This window comes from Onychostoma macrolepis, chromosome 09, assembly GCF_012432095.1.
Source record: "Onychostoma macrolepis isolate SWU-2019 chromosome 09, ASM1243209v1, whole genome shotgun sequence".
In the NCBI taxonomy this organism is placed as follows: Eukaryota; Metazoa; Chordata; class Actinopteri; order Cypriniformes; family Cyprinidae; genus Onychostoma; species Onychostoma macrolepis.
In genome coordinates, this window is record NC_081163.1 from 21,694,941 (window position 1) to 21,711,952 (window position 17,012).

Here is a 17,012-nt window from a genome sequence, read left to right on the forward strand (position 1 = left end):
TTAGTAACATTTACCCATCAACATGGCGGTAACAAACTTACTATGTTAAACTGCGCTGTCGTTTCAAACGACTTTTGTCACCTTATTGAATTAAGTTACCAAAATAAAATTATTTTTAACGAGCAACGCTTATCTTATATTAACATTAGGTTAACGAATGTGAAATTTTGATCAGGTGTTAGTAATTAATGATGGCCAACTATGGTTTTGAGAGGTTTGCGTATTCTATATGGAGTTTGTCTTTTAAAAGTGTGCCATTTCTACTACTTGTTTTTCAGAGAAGACATTTCTGTCACTAACACAGTGGATGGTGAGCAAAGGTGGTGGCCACGTTTTGGAGAAGCACCTGGGTTTTGCAGATGTTTGTCTTTTTTCCCCATTATGTTTCTGTTGCCTAAAGATTCTTTGTGAGGATAAATCCAGAGGACACAACCTAATGCACTGCAAAACGTCCTAAGACAGGAGAAATGGTGAAGATGCACTGTTCCAGCACTGGAAGACTATATTTTGAAGTGTTATACATGCAATGTTTTAAATAAAGAATTTGATATTTTGTAATTATTGTGTCTGTTTTAACTGAATGTCAGTAGTACCTATGCAGAGTAATAATAAAATGAATTCTATATAAAAATAATCAAATCTAATGAAATCTATATTAAAATGAACAAATTACAGTAGTATACTGATGACTTGGATTTTTTGCAGTAATTTACTGTAAAACAGTACAGTTTGAAACTGTAAATCAAATGCAGTTTGCTACTGTAAATCTTAATTACAGTAACTTACTGGCAATAGTGTTGCCAGTAAGTTACTGTAAAAACCCTTTGAAATGTCTAACAGTGTAGCAATGCAACAATATGAAGAAAAAAATAAAGGACAAAGCGTGCAGCATGCCATCATCTTTTCACACAACAGAAGGGGAGAGAGATGAGATAACAAAAACAGAGGATGTTTTAGGCAGGTATGCAGGCACAGATAAAACATTTTAAAAAAGCAGTATACAGATGGGCAGGATGAGGCAGGACGGGCAGATGGACTGGCAGAGAGGCTTGAAAGTAGGGCAGAGTCAGGCGGCAACTCTTGATAGAACGATGAGACCAGATAGTGACGGATTGTGATAAACCAACTGATATAGGAAGTGCTAATGAGGAGTGCCAGGTGTGAGGGATCAGTACTCAGGGGATTGGGAACAGGCAGGCAGGGCATGAGGATCTGGAGGTTATGATTTTGACTCCATGATAGTACCCCCTCCTCAACGAAGAGCTCCAGATGACTGTGGAGGACAATGATGGGGGCAGCCCCTTCCTCTCGGGGCTGGACAATCTGGACAAGAGGTATGGAAGTCTGATAGCAAAAAGGGGTCCAGGATATCATCTTGTGTGACCCAGGATCGTTCTTCTGGACCGAATCCCTCCCAGTCTACTAAGTGCACGAGGGTGCCACCCTGTCGTCGGGAGTCCAAGATGGAGTGAACTCGATAGATGTTATCCAAGATGGAGTGAACTCTATAGATGTTATCCTTCACTGGGTCCACAGGAGGAGGAGGAGGCATGTCCTCAGCTCCAGATCCTGATGGAGGGAATTTTGTGCATACTCAGCCCAGTGGATGAATCGGCTCCAGCTGTCTTGATGGTTATGACAGGACGACCCCAGGTACCTCCCAGTCTCCTGAGTCTTCCGCTCAATTTGGCCTTTGGACTGGGAATGATAGCTGGAGGTTAAACTGACGGATACACCGAGGAGCTAGAAGAAGGCATGCCAAACACAGGAAATAAATTGGGGGTCTCAATCTTGTAATGCATTGGGCATGTAAATCTATACCATGTATTACAGTACTTTGTTTGTATGTGGAGCGCTAGTTGGCACAAGGAGGAAATGTAACAGGAAGTGAAAACGAGCAGCATGTCTCAGTAAATAATGCTCCGCAGTAAATGGTTGACTTTGTCGTTCCTTTGAACCTAAAAACATAACAGTGGCAACAAGGAGGTTTTGGAATCCTAAATGTTTGAAAAAACCAAGAGAAACTTAAAAGAAAATAGCATGTAAAAGAAGAAAGAGGACTAATCGCGAGTCAAACAAACATGTAAGGAGGCAGTCACAGTCACATGCTGAGCTCGTGGGAGTACGGTGACACCGTCAGGCCAGAATGAGAACGACAGCAGCCATGGAGGTAGACAGCTGATCTGTGACATTCGGTAGAAAGAAAAAAAAAGGCAATAAATTACAAAGAAACTAAAACCAAGGAAAAGGAAAATGGCCACAATAGGACAGGTGCCTGAGTTTGACAGTACTAAAGAGGATTTTTACCTATTTGGAGAGATTTGAGCGTTGGATTGCAGCAAATGAAATTGACAGTGGAAAAAAAGCAGATGTATTCCTTAGTGTTTTAGGACCTGTGGATTATGGCCTCTTGAAAAGTCTAGTTGAGCCAGTTAAAATAACTGACTTAACATACCAGAAAATGACTCAGACCCATTCTGATAATTTTAAGGCCAAGCCCATTCTGATTGCAGAACGCTTCAGATTTTACCAACGCAACTTAAGTCCTGGAGAAACTATATCTGACTACATTCTGGCTTTGAAACGTCTGCCAAGTTCATGTGAATTTGGAACATTTCTGGATGATGCACTGAGGAACAAATTTGTCTGTGGACTTGTAGAAGGTTACTGTCAGAAAAGGATCTTACTTTTAAGAAAGCCTGTTATATTGCACTCGCATTAGAATTAGCACACAAGGACACTAAGGAGCTGGGTGCTCAGATAACCATAAAGGACACAAGTGTGCAAAAGGTGCAGAGGATGTGTAAGTTTTCAATGTAATACCAAAAAAGGGGCCCAGCAGCAACCTTCTAACAAGTATAAAAGCAGCAACCACCATCCCACAGAATGCCGTTACCGAAATGAAAACTGCCACAATTGTGGAAAAAATGGACACTTACAGTGTGCATGCAAGAGTCATAGAACTCAGCATTCAGCAAAAGCCCAGTTCGTGTCAGGTGACACATCAGAGACACAGTGTCCAGTGGATGATAAACTGTGTGAGTTATTCACTGTTTACTCTGCTCAAGACATGTCAGATGGCATTTACATTGATCTTCAGATAAATGGCAAAATGGTTAGCATGCAGATAGACACAGGAGCCTCTTTGTCTTTGATCCCAGAGTATATTTATAATGACAAATTGAAGGACTGTAGGTTGCATCCAACCTCCATTCATTTGGTCTCATACACTGGGGACAAAATCCGGTAACACTTTATTTTGATGGTCCCTTTTGAACATTCTGTTGACACTAAGTAATGTTGCAACTACATGTCAACAAACTCTCATAAAAGTGTTAGTAGACTGTCTGCTTCATATCTACTAACTCCTTATTGTGTTGGTCTCCCAACAGATATTCTACTGACTATAAGTAACTTTGCAAGAACGTGTCAACTTGATCTAACCCTACCAGTCAACTAATACACTACTAACACTCTAATGAGAGTTAGTACAAATTTAGGTGCAACATTACTTATAGTCAATAGAATGTGTTAAAGGGACCATCAAAATAAAATGAAACCCAAAATCCCTGTGTTGGGTGAGCTCAAGGTTCCAGTCACCTTTGAGGGACAACAGTGGTCACATCCATTGGTTGTGGTCAAAGGAGACAAACCTCCATTGCTTGTGCGTAACTGGCTTCAGAAAATATCTTTAAACTGGAAGAAGATTTTCAGCTTGAGATATGTGTTGCCAGTGAATGTCACTTCACTCTGTGATGTCCTTGAAAAACACAGAGAACTCTTTTTCGAGATGGGTACGGCAAAATTACCGACTTTAAAGCTAAAGTGAGGGTGCAAGAAGGATCTCACCCTATGTTTCACAAACCGAGGCCTGTTCCATATGCCCTTAAAGAAGCAGTAGAAAAGCAGCTTGATCACCTGGAGAGGAATTTATTTAATCCAAAAGGTGTCCAGACAATAAACAAAGACTTGATTTGACTTGACTTGATAAGAATACAGACATGGAATAAACTCACCAACCAGCGGATACAGAGGACCGTACACGACAAGAGACAATGGCAACATGAGGGCTATGAATACTAAACAATAAGTATCACATGACATAAACCAACCAATGAGCAAACAGAACTAAGGACCACATGACAGGATAAAAATAAATAGGTGTGTTCGACTTGAAGCGGCATGGTGCAGAATGATCAGTGTATGACATCAAGTACCGTGACAGCGATTCGAAAGCATAAGGATCCATCTGCTCTCTTATCGCTCTCGCGGTACTTTGATGTTATACACTGATCATTCTGCGCAGCGCCGCTTCAAGTTGAACACACCTAATGATAACCAAGACACATGACTAAAACAACCAATCACAACATGACACACTGAACAAAGGAACCAATAGCAGGATGACATGAGGGCAAGGGAACCATGTGACTAGACAGGAACAAAACAAAAAAAAAACATGAAAACAATGAACATGTTCCATAGCCTCCTGAAAATAGTGAGTTGTGAATGTACAACAGCACAAATTAATGGGGCCAAGCCTTCTACTATTGATGCTTGGCAGTGTTTTTTCTTCAACATACTTGATTATATAAAGGAATGATTTGTTTTTTCTTTTTCCCCCTCCCTCTCTCCTTTTTGACTAGACTCTTAAAATTATTGATTATATGTCTGTTTTTTTTTGTTTGTTTGTTTGTTTTGAATGAATGTTGTGATGTTGTGTGTTAAAAATAATAAAAAGTTGATAACAAAAAAAACAAAAAACACAATGAACATGAAACAAAACCCAAAACAGACATTACAGTTATCCTCTGTATTATTGTTTGATGTTATGCTCACATATTGGATGTTCATAGTAATGTGTCCTTGAGCTCTGGATAGGCGCTATATAAATAAAACATTATTATTATTATTATTATTATTATTATTACAATATTCAATGTATTTCCTGGCCTTGCCTCTATTTCAACGAAAATAGTTACAGTTTTTTTTGTCAGTTATTTCAGAGACAACTCAGAAAACAAAGCAGTTGAATATATTGATCATCTTAGACAACTCTATCAAGTATTTTAATGCATGTGTATTTAAAAAAATTCTCAAACTAGTTTGCTGTTTATTGATGGTTTATGATGGTCTATGCTAGTTCATCTTTATAGCTTAAGTTGATTTCTGCATGGTTTAGCGACAGTTGAGGACACAGTCCTATCTATGTCCTTTATGTTTGTTTTAAAAAATATAACACCTTATTTGTTAAATGTGTATGTGTATGATATTAAAATGTGTATGTTTCTATTATAGGTGACATCATATATACCTCTCAAATGATGATTATGTTGGGAGCATTAGTTAAAGGCATTTTGGTGAAGTACTGGATCTTCTGCTGCTGCTTCATGTTCTTCTTTGTCAGTTTCTCTGACAAAGTAGCAGTCTACAAAATCCTCTATATCTGCTTATTCCTCTTCTGTGTGGTTCTTTATGAGGTGAGCTAACACTGAGTGTTAACTTTTTTTCCAAGCCAGAAATTCCTGATCCATATTTTCAACCAACCTGAAGAGTCTCTTACATTGAAATGCTTATAACTTTACTTTAGAAAATCAATGAACATTACGTTACATTAAACAACCAAGTTTCTGTTACTGCTTTGTCTGGCAAAGAGAATTTTACATTTGTTTAATGGTTTGGTTAAAAAATATAAATAGTCCGTATTGTCCCGAATATAAGACGACCCTATTTTAATTTTTGTTTTGAAAGCATGGTAAATACTGGTAAAATGTACCAACAATGACATTGAAAAATATACACTTTTTGATATACCATAACAATAACAGGTAGCCCATCTGAATTATATAACATTTAGGCTATCAATCTCATAGTAGCCTACCAAAATGTTATTAGTAGAAGTGAAATCTTATTGTAGTCTTCAAATCTGGGTACTGTCTTATGTTTTAAAATCACTTACAGAGGAAGTTTGGTCCCATCAGGCTAACATGACAGTCACGACTCATGCTGCTGTTAAGCATTTCTTTTTCTTTTGTTTTCACTCGCGATCTTTACAACACACATCACATTACATATTTCATGCCACACTCGTTTTATGCGTTTTTGGCGCCACCTATCGTTGTGGGTGTATTATTGACATGTCAAAGTCTAGACCCCGAATATAAGACGACCGCGTTTTTTCAGAAGTAGTTCCAAGAAAAAAACATTGTCTTATATTCGGGTCAATACGGTATTTGTAGTAGTTCATAGACCCCTGAAGCAGCTTTGTAGACTCTGAGTTGACAAAAGCGTCTATAAAGAGTCTATTTATATAAATAGGTTTTTTTCCCCTCTTCAGATAAGTTAGAACATAGTATACATATCAGTATAAAAAATAGATGACATATGGGGCAAAATGTGTTAACATTTTATATATATATATATATTAGTGATGTCAAAATTAGCGCGTTAACGCAGGCGATTATTTTTTTGGCAGCGGCTATTTACACTAAGTGTAAATAGCGATAGATGCTATTTACACCAAGTGAAAATAGCAGTATTTTTTAAAGATATGCTATTTACACTAAGTGCAAATGGCTATAGATTCTATTTACACTGCTAAAATACCAATATTTTCTGCTATTTATACTACTTATTGCAAATAGTGGCAATTATCTGCACCTAAGTATTGTAGTACATTATAAAACAGTATGCAATAATAACGTAATGAGTGTAAATTATACTTTTAATTCAAATTATTAACTGGATGCCACCTTATTGGGACAATAAAGCCCTCCCTACACCTACCCTAACCCTACCCAATACTCTTATTTTCAACGTTTTGATTATTTCCTTCATTTTTACTTAAAATAAGTGCCTTTCTGATGCAATATGAGATTTGAAAAGAGAAAAAAAAAGTTCGGCAAAAGGCAGGCTCGAACTCAGGTCGATCGCGTCAAAAAGCATGCGTCTTCCCAACTGCGCCACTAAAACTGATATTGCTTTAGCGTCTTTTTTTTAGTGTTGCCTAACTCAATCACACCTTAGTGGGCGGAGTTAGTGTCAGTAGCCTTTGCCAACAAGGCGGGCTATTTGCACTTGGTGTAAATCGACACTCCGTAATTTTTTTCAGTTTAAGGCGTTAAAAATATTTAACGCAATTAATGCAGGGACAGAGCTAGGGTTGGCCACCCCACTCACAACTGCTGTTTCTGTCACTTTTTCTCTTGACAAGAAGTGCATTTATTCAGTCGCAGAACGTCTGTCTATACGACCACACGAAACGGGAGACATTTCAGACGCGCGCTCCACTTCACTTCAGCGGCAGGCGCGAGTCAAACGGCTGCGAAAACCGTACTCAATTGCACACACAGAGTTGCTGGCGCGCGCTGCAGCCTGTATCATTTCATATCAAAGCGCGAAATAAACTATGTGCATGCAATGTTGTGGTCAGTTAGTCATTATGTTACCAAAAAGGCGATTAAAGCTGCCTTAAAACTGTGCCTGCATGTAATATATTTTATATGAGTAACATTTAAGAACATGTCTATGAAATGGTTTTCAAAACTGTCCTGGAGCAGCCCAGCACTGTCTCCCTCATCTAACACACCTGATTCAACTTGTCAGCTCATTAATAGAGACTTTATGACCTGAAGTGTGTCGAAATGGTAAAAAGAGTCCAGAGAAAATATGATGCTTGTCAGATCCGCGTCACGTTCAGCAGCGGCAGCTCTTAAAGAAATAGCAGCCAAAATAACATAACCAGCTGCTGTGATGTCTATTAATCAAATAACAAAGAAAAGAAAAAAAAAAAGAGAGAAGAAAAAATAACTTTTATAGCTTTAAGGATTCATCTATAATTTTGTATTTAGTGTTTGATAACTTCAATTTCTGTATATTTCTGCTGAAGGGCACAGGTAAATATTACATTTATTATAATGGATTTATGTGAAGATTGTTTTAAGTTCGCTTAAATTAGAAGTTATTTTAAGCAGTCTAATAAATCTTAAAATTGATAGCTCTTGTAATGTTGAATGGCTTGTCAATGGTTAAATATTAGGGGAAAACTATTTCATAGAGACATCAGTAGTATTAATATCAGTGTTCCTGAAGAATGTTAGTTATTGCAAAAATTCAAGAGAAAATCTGACTGGAAGATGTTGGTAACAATATAGTTAGCATGTGGTGGCCTTATACCACCCAAAGTATTTTTTATGATTAATTGATTTATTGATTTCACCCTGAAAATACAGAAAATGTTTTGACAGTGTAATTTAGACAGACGCAGACATCAAGAATCAGCATATGAATCTCAACAATGGTGACAATTTTTGCTTTGACACTTGAAATTTAGATCAGGAGCATTCCAGTTTTACTGGATCATCTTTGAGATGTTTCTATACTCCGACTGGGGTTAATCTGTGGCAAATTCAGTTGATTGGACATGATTTGGAAAGGCACACACACCTGTTTATATAAAGTTTAACAGCTGAAATGGATGTTAGAGCAAAAACTAAACCATGAGGTCAAAGGAATGGCCTGCAGAGCTGAGAGACAGGATTGTATTGAGACAGATCTGGGGAAGACTACAAAAAAAATTCTGCTGTGTTGAAGGGTCACAGGAGCATTTTGCCTCCATAATCCTTAATGGATGAAGTTTGAAACAATCAGGACTCTTCCTAGATCTAGCCTCCTGGCCAAACTGAGTAATCGAAGGAAAAGGGTCTTGGTTAGAGAGGTGATCAAGACACTGATGGTCACTCTGGTTGAGCTCCATGATCTTATATGGAATGAATGAATGAATGAGTGATTCAACTTGCCTATATGGAGATGGGAGAAACTTACAGAAGGACAAACATCACGGCGACACTCCACCAATCTGGGCTTGATGGCAAAGTGACCAAACTCAAGCTTCTCCTCAGTAAAGATACATGAAACCCTGATTGGAATTTACAAAATTACACCTAAATAACTCTCAGACTATGAAAAAAAAAGATTCTCTGGTCTGATGAACCTCAATTCCTTATTCATGTCTGAGGGAAACCAAGCACCGCTTATCACCTGCATAATAACATCCCAACGGTGAAGCATGGTGGCGGCAGCATCATGCAGCGGGGGTGTTTTTCAGCGGCAGGGACTGGGGAAGTGATCAGAGAAGACGGAAAGCTGAATGCAGCTAAATACAGATATATCCTTCATGAAAACCTGGTTCAGAGCGCTCAGAACCTCAGACTGGGCTGAAAGTTCACCTTCCAACATAACAATCACCCTAAGCACACAGCCAAGACAATGCAGGAGTGGCTTAGGGACGAACGTCCTCGAATGGCCCAGCCAGAGCTGGGACTTGGAACCAATCAGACATCTTTGTAGAAACCTATAAATGGCTGTCAACCGATGGTCCCCAGCCAACGTGACAGAGCTTGAGATGATCTAAAGACAAGAATGGCAAAAAAACAAAAAACAAATGCAGATGTGCAAAGCTTGTTGCATCATACCCAAAAAGACCTGAGGCTGTAATTGTTGCCAAAATACTTCAACTAAGTTTTGAGTTAAGGGTATGAAGACTTGTGCAATGTCATTTTTTTCAGTGTTTGCTTTTTAATAAATTTGTAAAGTTGTGATAAATCCGGTTTTTGCTTTGTCATTATGGTCAGTGGGGTGCTGATTTATGTGGGAAAAAAAGTAATTTAAAGCAGTTTAACATAGTAATGCAACATAACAAAATGTGAAGAAAAAAAAATGAAGGGGTATGAAGCCTTTCGGTAACACTTTCTATGAAGCCCGTATTTATAATACACTATAAGAGTATTCTTAAGGCATTATAATGAATGCATAACGCATTATTAAAAAAAAAAAAAAAAAAAAAAAACTTATAATGTGTTAAAATAACTAATAATAATAATCATAACAACAATTATAATACATTATAGTATTTACTTATTTGTCACAAATCTGGTCTGTGGCCTTCCGCCCAATAGCCACCAGAGGTCGCCCTTTCATCAAATTGACTCTTGCACTACACTACTGTTGCACGTCACCCACGTACTACAATACCCATCATCCATTGCACTGACGACACACACACACACACACATCTGATTGCACTGATCACACAGCTTACTTAAGCCATGGACTTCCTTAGTCAGATCGCCGATTATTGTATGGCATTTATCACTCTCCTAGCGATAGCTACTCTACGGAGCCCCCTTATTGTTATAGTCTTGCCTTGCCTGTTTTTTCGTGTTTTTGATTCCTGCCCGTGTTTCCTGGATTAACCCTTTGCCTTGCCGTTTCGGACTCTGTTTGCACCTCGCTTGGACTATTGCTCTTGTATCTGGATTATCTCTCTGCCTTACCCTGTTGGATATTTTTAAAAGCTTGACCCACGCTTGTCCTAGGATTACTCTGTATCTTGCCCAAGCCATACCTGTTTGCCGATGTTTGACCCTGCCTGTGTTTGACTATGTTTCTAGATAAAAGCTTGCACATGGATCTGTACGCCTCAAGTCTCCTCGGCTCCGTTACAGTATTTGTGGTTATAACCTTTAACTTAACTGTCACCCCCATTTTTTAAAATAGGCATGAAAGTGCACTATCCAAACTTAAATTGTTGTAATTTATGAACAATTTGGAATACAGACCTAAGGTTGGTCTCTTTTTAAAGAAGAAAATCAGCAGATTATTGCAAAAGTGGAATATTAGTTATAAAAAAGTGGAATTTAGTTATAAATTAAAGTATTAAAAAGTTATTAAAGTTTAAATGTACTGTAAAGAAAATACACTGTACTAATGTTATTTTATTTTATATATAATACATATTTTACATAACATGTTTTACTTTAAAATTGCTATAAAATTAAAGCCTTATGTCTAAATAAATTATGTTCCAAATTTGAAGTTGATATGAAAAAAATTGAGGTTCCTGTGAGATTTTATTTAGGGTGTTATACTACAAACAGCCACCGGGTGCCATCCAAACTCCATTGAATTTTTTTAAATGCGTTTTTCTGTCACAAATGTCTAGATTTCTCTGTCAATATTAATTCTATCTATGGAATCCTGAGACTCAGACCTTTCCAATTATATGTTTTTGTCAAGAATATAAAAAGTTTTGATTATAAAAGACCGTAATGCATCTTGTAATGTGACACTTGACACCGCCCGCTAAGGGGGAGGAGACCGCCAAAATATTTTAAAGTACCATTTCCATGGTAACGTAATGTCCGATTTCAAAATGGTTTTCACAGCGTGAATCTTGAGCTTCTAAGCTTTCAAACGATATATCATTTTTGATAATTACTTGAAGATTTGCCGGAGAAAAAGGACAAAAAAAAAAAAAAGAGCGCCAAACGTCCCACAGGTGGGATGGTGACAGTTAAGGGGTTAAGAGTATGATTATTTATAACACACAATGAACACCATATTAAATCTACTTCATTTATAATGGGCTATACATAGCTTGACATTGTTTATTTAAGATCTGCACAGTACCTTACTACATCTCTTGAGTGCAACGTTTATATATATAAAACTAATTCTATTAGTAGACTTAGGTGGGGTAGGTAGAATGTTCACATATTTGCAAAGTATCCTATACTCAATTTGTCTGTTGAGGAACTATCAAAATAAAGTGTTAGCATACAGTATTTTCAGCAGACACACTACTAATACTCTTATGACTGCTAGTTGACATGTAGTTGCAGAGTTACTTATCAACAGCTGTCTAAAGGGTGCAATAAAAATAATCAAACTGATATTATATATTTATATTAAAATTTTTTAAAGCAAATGTGTCATATTACACATTCATCTGATCTGATATCTGATCTTATGGCTGTTTGTTATTATTATTACTTATAAGTGGTCTTTGTCTGCTTTAAGTAAAGTAACATGAGTAACGTGGCAAGATATGAGACTTATAATACATTATAACTATGAGAAATATAATCCATTGTAACTTAAGCAGATGGATCGTGTTCACTGTGTGTTATAAATCATCATACACTTAAAAGCAATAACCACAAATAAGTAACTATTATAATACATTAAAACTGTTCTTATGAATATTCATGAGATGATACAACATATTATAGAGTTATTTATAATGTATTATGCATTCATTATAATGCCTTAAGAATACCTTTATAATTTATTATAAATACTGGCTTCATTGAAAGTGTTACCAGACTTTCTATAGGCACTGTATATGCACGATATATATAAACCAGCAGAAATGTTTTGAACTTGTACCCTACCTGGTCGAAAAAATCCTTTCACTCTCTATTTGTCAGTTTGAGTCTTAAGATTTAAATCCCTGCTGCCAAGATGCTTCTTTGTCTGTCACGGATTATGGAAAATGAAACTTAAATCTGTGGTTGGATTTATTCACGCACGTTAAAATGTTTATTTAAAGCTTCTTTCTTTACAGATTCTTATTTACAGAATTATCTTAATAGGCTGTATATTAACTTATTATATAAAAACCTTTTAACGCCACTGTATGTACAGGTGCTGGTCATATAATTAGAATATCATCAAAAAGTTGATTTATTTCACTAATTCCATTCAAAAAGTGAAACTTGTATATTATATTCATTCATTACACACAGACTGATATATTTCAAATGTTTATTTCTTTTAATTTTGATGATTATAACCGACAACTAAGGAAAATCCCAAATTCAGTATCTCAGAAAATTAGAATATTACTTAAGACCAATACAAAGAAAGGATTTTTAGAAATCTTGGCCAACTGAAAAGTATGAAAACGAAAAGTATGAGCATGTACAGCACTCAATACTTAGTTGGGGCTCCTTTGCCTGAATTACTGCAGCAATGCGGCGTGGCATGGAGTCGATCAGTCTGTGGCACTGCTCAGGGGTTATGAGAGCCCAGGTTGCTCTGATAGTGGCCTTCAGCTCATCTGCATTGTTGGGTCTGGTGTCTCTCATCTTCCTCTTGACAATACCCCATAGATTCTCTATGGGGTTCAGGTCAGCGAGTTTGCTGGCCAATCAAGCACAGTAACACTATGGTCATTGAACCAGCTTTTGGTACCTTTGGCAGTGTGGGCAGGTGCCAAGTCCTGCTGGAAAATGAAATCAGCATCTCCATAAAGCTTGTCAACAGAAGGAAGCATGAAGTGCTCTAAAATTTCCCGGTAGATGGCTGCGTTGACTGTGGACATCAGAAAACACAGTGGACCAACACCAGCAGATGACATGGCAGCCCAAATCATCACAGACTGTGGAAACTTCACACTGGACTTCAAGCAACATGGATTCTGTGCCTTTCCACTCTTCCTTCAGACTCAGGGACCTTGATTTCCAAATGAAATGTAAAATTTACTTTCATCTGAAAAGAGGACTTTGGACCACTGAGCAACAGTCCAGTGATTTTTCTCCACAGCCCAGGTAAGATGCTTCTGACGTTGTCTCTGGTTCAGAAGTGGCTTGGATTTAGCACTGTGGGCAGGTGCTAAATCCTGCTGGAAAAGGAAATCTCCATAAAGCTTGTCAGCAGATGAAAGAATAAAGTGCTCCAAAATCTCCTGGGAGACGGCTGCATTGACTTTGGACTTGATAAAACACAATGGACCAACACCAGCAGACGTCACGGCACCCCAAATCATCACTGACTTCGGAAACTTCACACTGGACTTCAAGCAGTTTTTATTTTCAATATTTGTTTATAGTTGGAATCTCTGTGTGTCAATACTGCCATCGTAAAAGTAGGGGTGTGAATCTTGGTTTCACGATTCAATTCAATTACGCTTATCATTATCAACTCAATATCACAATGCGTCACATTCTCAGTTTTCAATATTACTGCAAATTTTATACATTTTAAATCAAATTTATTTTGTGCAAAATTTACTTTATTTTTTATTTATTTATTTATTTTTATAATATCAGCAGGCTACTTTTTAAAACAATTACTTATTTAAAATAAGTGTTCTTTAAGTATCCGAAGGTTTACAGACAATATTTTTTTTTCCTCAGCATTATTGCCGTTTGATTATCTGCACTTTATTGTTTCTAACGAGATAATTCGCCAGAAAGAGGTATTCAGTCAGCGAGCAAGTGAAGAAAGCACTGACATTTTAGCGATGACTCATCTGAATGCCTCTGATTGGTCATTGCATTCATAAGCTCAACACCATCGTGTGTGATTGGTTATAATGCGCAGTGCTGTAAAAACGGGTCTGTCTCTGGCTCAGCGCCAGCCAGTGAATGCAGATTTTAATTTAGCAGCTGATGATATGATGCGCTGAACGATTTAATCACACTGATGTGATTGTATCAGATATAGAAAATATTATTAAGCTATTTTTTGTCTTTTGGAAGCTGCATTCAAAATCAACTTGACTCAAAAATCTGAGGGGGCACATGCCCCCTCACTTGGAATGGGCATGACGCCTCTGGATGAGATCATAGACAGTGACAGCTTTAAAAGGCTGCACTCAGACTAATGCACAGATCTATTTCGATATATCAGATGTTTTGTCCTGCTCTGAAAACATAACTGACTGTGTGTACTTCAATTTCGTATAAAAGTATTCGTAAATGCAAGTGCATTTAACCGCAGCCCCAATCAAGCTTCAGGACAAACAAACACAAAGCGCACATAAAAGTCTGTCAGTGCGCGAGTTTCATGCATCTGATAGTACTGCATTCCAAACGATATAAATGAAAGCATATCTAAAGCATATCTAAAGTAAAACACGGCGGGTGGAAGCACACACTGTCAAGCAATGTGCATGTGTCTCACAGCGCAAATTCTGTGCAATGAAACCCACCACGTCTCTAGCGCGCACACGTGCCATATGCGGGAAAACAACAAAACAAGCTCAGAATCGATTCTGAAATATTCAGAATTGATTCAGAATCATTGAAGAGGTAATCGCGATGCTTTGGAGAGTCAATTTTTTCTCCCACCCCTACTTTGGACCACTGAGCAACAGTCCAGTTCTTTTTATCCTTAGCCCAAGTAAGATGCTTCTACGTTTCTGTTTCAGAAGTGGCTTGGTAGCCCTTTTCCTGAAGACGTGTGAGCGTGGTGACTCTTGATGCACTGACTCCAGCTTCAGTCCATTCCTTGTGAAGCTCTCCCAAGTGTTTGAATTGGCTTTGCTTGACAGTATTCTCAAGCTTGCGGTCATCCCTGTAGCTTGTGCACCATTTCCTACTCAATTTCTTCCTCCCAGTCAACTTTGCATTTAATATGATTTGATACAACACTCTGTGAACAGCCACCCCTTTCAGTAATGACCTTCTGTGACTTACCAGAAGTCAGAAGTCAGAAGTCTTCCCCATTATTGTGGTTTCAAAGAACAATAGATACCCAGAATTTACACTGTAGGTATGGTCATTTAATGAAATTCAAATGTAAATATTCTAATATTTTGAGATAGTGGATTTTTGACATTTATGAGCTGTAAGCTCTAATCATCAAAAAAAAAAAAAAAAAACCTTTTGAAATGTCTTACTTTACATGTAATGAATCTAGAACATATGAAAGTTTCACTTTTTGAAATAAGTAAAAAAAAATTTAAAAAACTTTTTCACGATATTCTAAGTTTTTGAGATGCACTTGTATAATATATAGGGTACAACGGGGCTAAAGGCCCCCTTAAGAAAAAAATGTGCTATTAATTGTTCCTAAAATGTATAATTGCAGAAAAAAAAATATACGTTGTATTGCACATTAATGGAGCAACAGATTTTGTGTGAAAATAAATCATTCAAGTTGTTTATTTTGTTTAAAAATATTATAAATGTATGAGGTGGCAAGAGGGGCCTTTTACCCCACACACAGGGTAAAAGGCCTACCAGCATGGGGTAAAAGGCCCACGGTATTGATACAAATACTTCAGCTAAAATACTGTTTTTTAAAATAATTTCTAAGTTAATATTTGTTCAAAACAATCACTTTATCATAGTTTGTACTATTTTCTGCTTATTTTGAAAAATGAAATAATTCATTTTTGTTCAATAAATATACTGTCATTAAAATATGATAATATAAAAAAAATATTTTAAAATAATGAAACAAAATCATTTTAATAAGTAAAGATTCTTAAAGTATTGAAGGAGATCAAGTAATAATTGAATATATATTTACAGTAGTAACAACAAATTATATTTTATTATATAATATGATTAATATCATGTTTTTAAATATGATGGTTTCATTCTAATCATGGTGATTATCTCTAATATGGACACCCAACATAATATGTAACCCTGGATGACAAAACCAGTCTTAAGGGTCAATTTTTCGAATTTATTTATAATTTCGAATTTAGCTGAATAAATAAGCTTTCCATTGATGTATGGTTTGTTAGGATAGGACAATATTTGACTGAGATACAACTATTTGAAAATCTGGAATCTGAGGGTGCAAAAAAATCTAAATATTGATAAAATCGCCTTTAAAGTTGTCCAAATTAAGTTCTTAGCAATGCATATTACTAATCCATAATTAAGTTTTGATACATTTATGGTAAGAAATTTACAAAATACCTTCATGGAACATAATCATTATTTAATATCCTAATGATTTTTGGCATAAAAGAAAAATCGATAATTTTGACCCATACAATGTATTTTTGGCTATTGCTACAAATATACCCCAGCGACTTAAGACTGGTTTTGTGGTCCAGGGTAACATATATGATATTTACCATCTGAATCTAACCATGTCTTGTCAACAAATGGAAAAGTCAGCAATCTATTAATTATCATGTTAATCACGGTGCCTTTAGCCCCAACAGAAGGGGCGCTTTTTACCCCAAATACCATATAGGTGCATCTCAATAAGTTAGAATGTCGTGGAAAAGTTCATTTATTTCAGTAATTCAACTCAAATTGTGAAACTTGTGTATTAAATAAATTCAATGAACACAGACTGAAGTAGTTTAAGTCTTTGGTTATTTTAATTGTTATGATTTTGGCTCACATTTAACAAAAACCCACCAATTCACTATCTCAACAAATTAGAAAATGGTGACATGCCAACTCAAAACACCTGCA

The 17,012-nt window shown here is 36.7% G+C and overlaps 1 protein-coding gene across 1 annotated transcript in view; it reads left to right on the plus strand.

The window, feature by feature from the left end:
* si:dkey-11f4.7 (piezo-type mechanosensitive ion channel component 2) overlaps positions 1 to 17,012 on the plus strand; it is a 718,195-nt gene that overhangs the window by 147,772 nt on the left and 553,411 nt on the right. Inside the window, 1 exon segment of the mRNA XM_058786444.1 lies at positions 5,299 to 5,480. Coding sequence (XP_058642427.1) covers positions 5,299 to 5,480 — 182 coding nt within the window.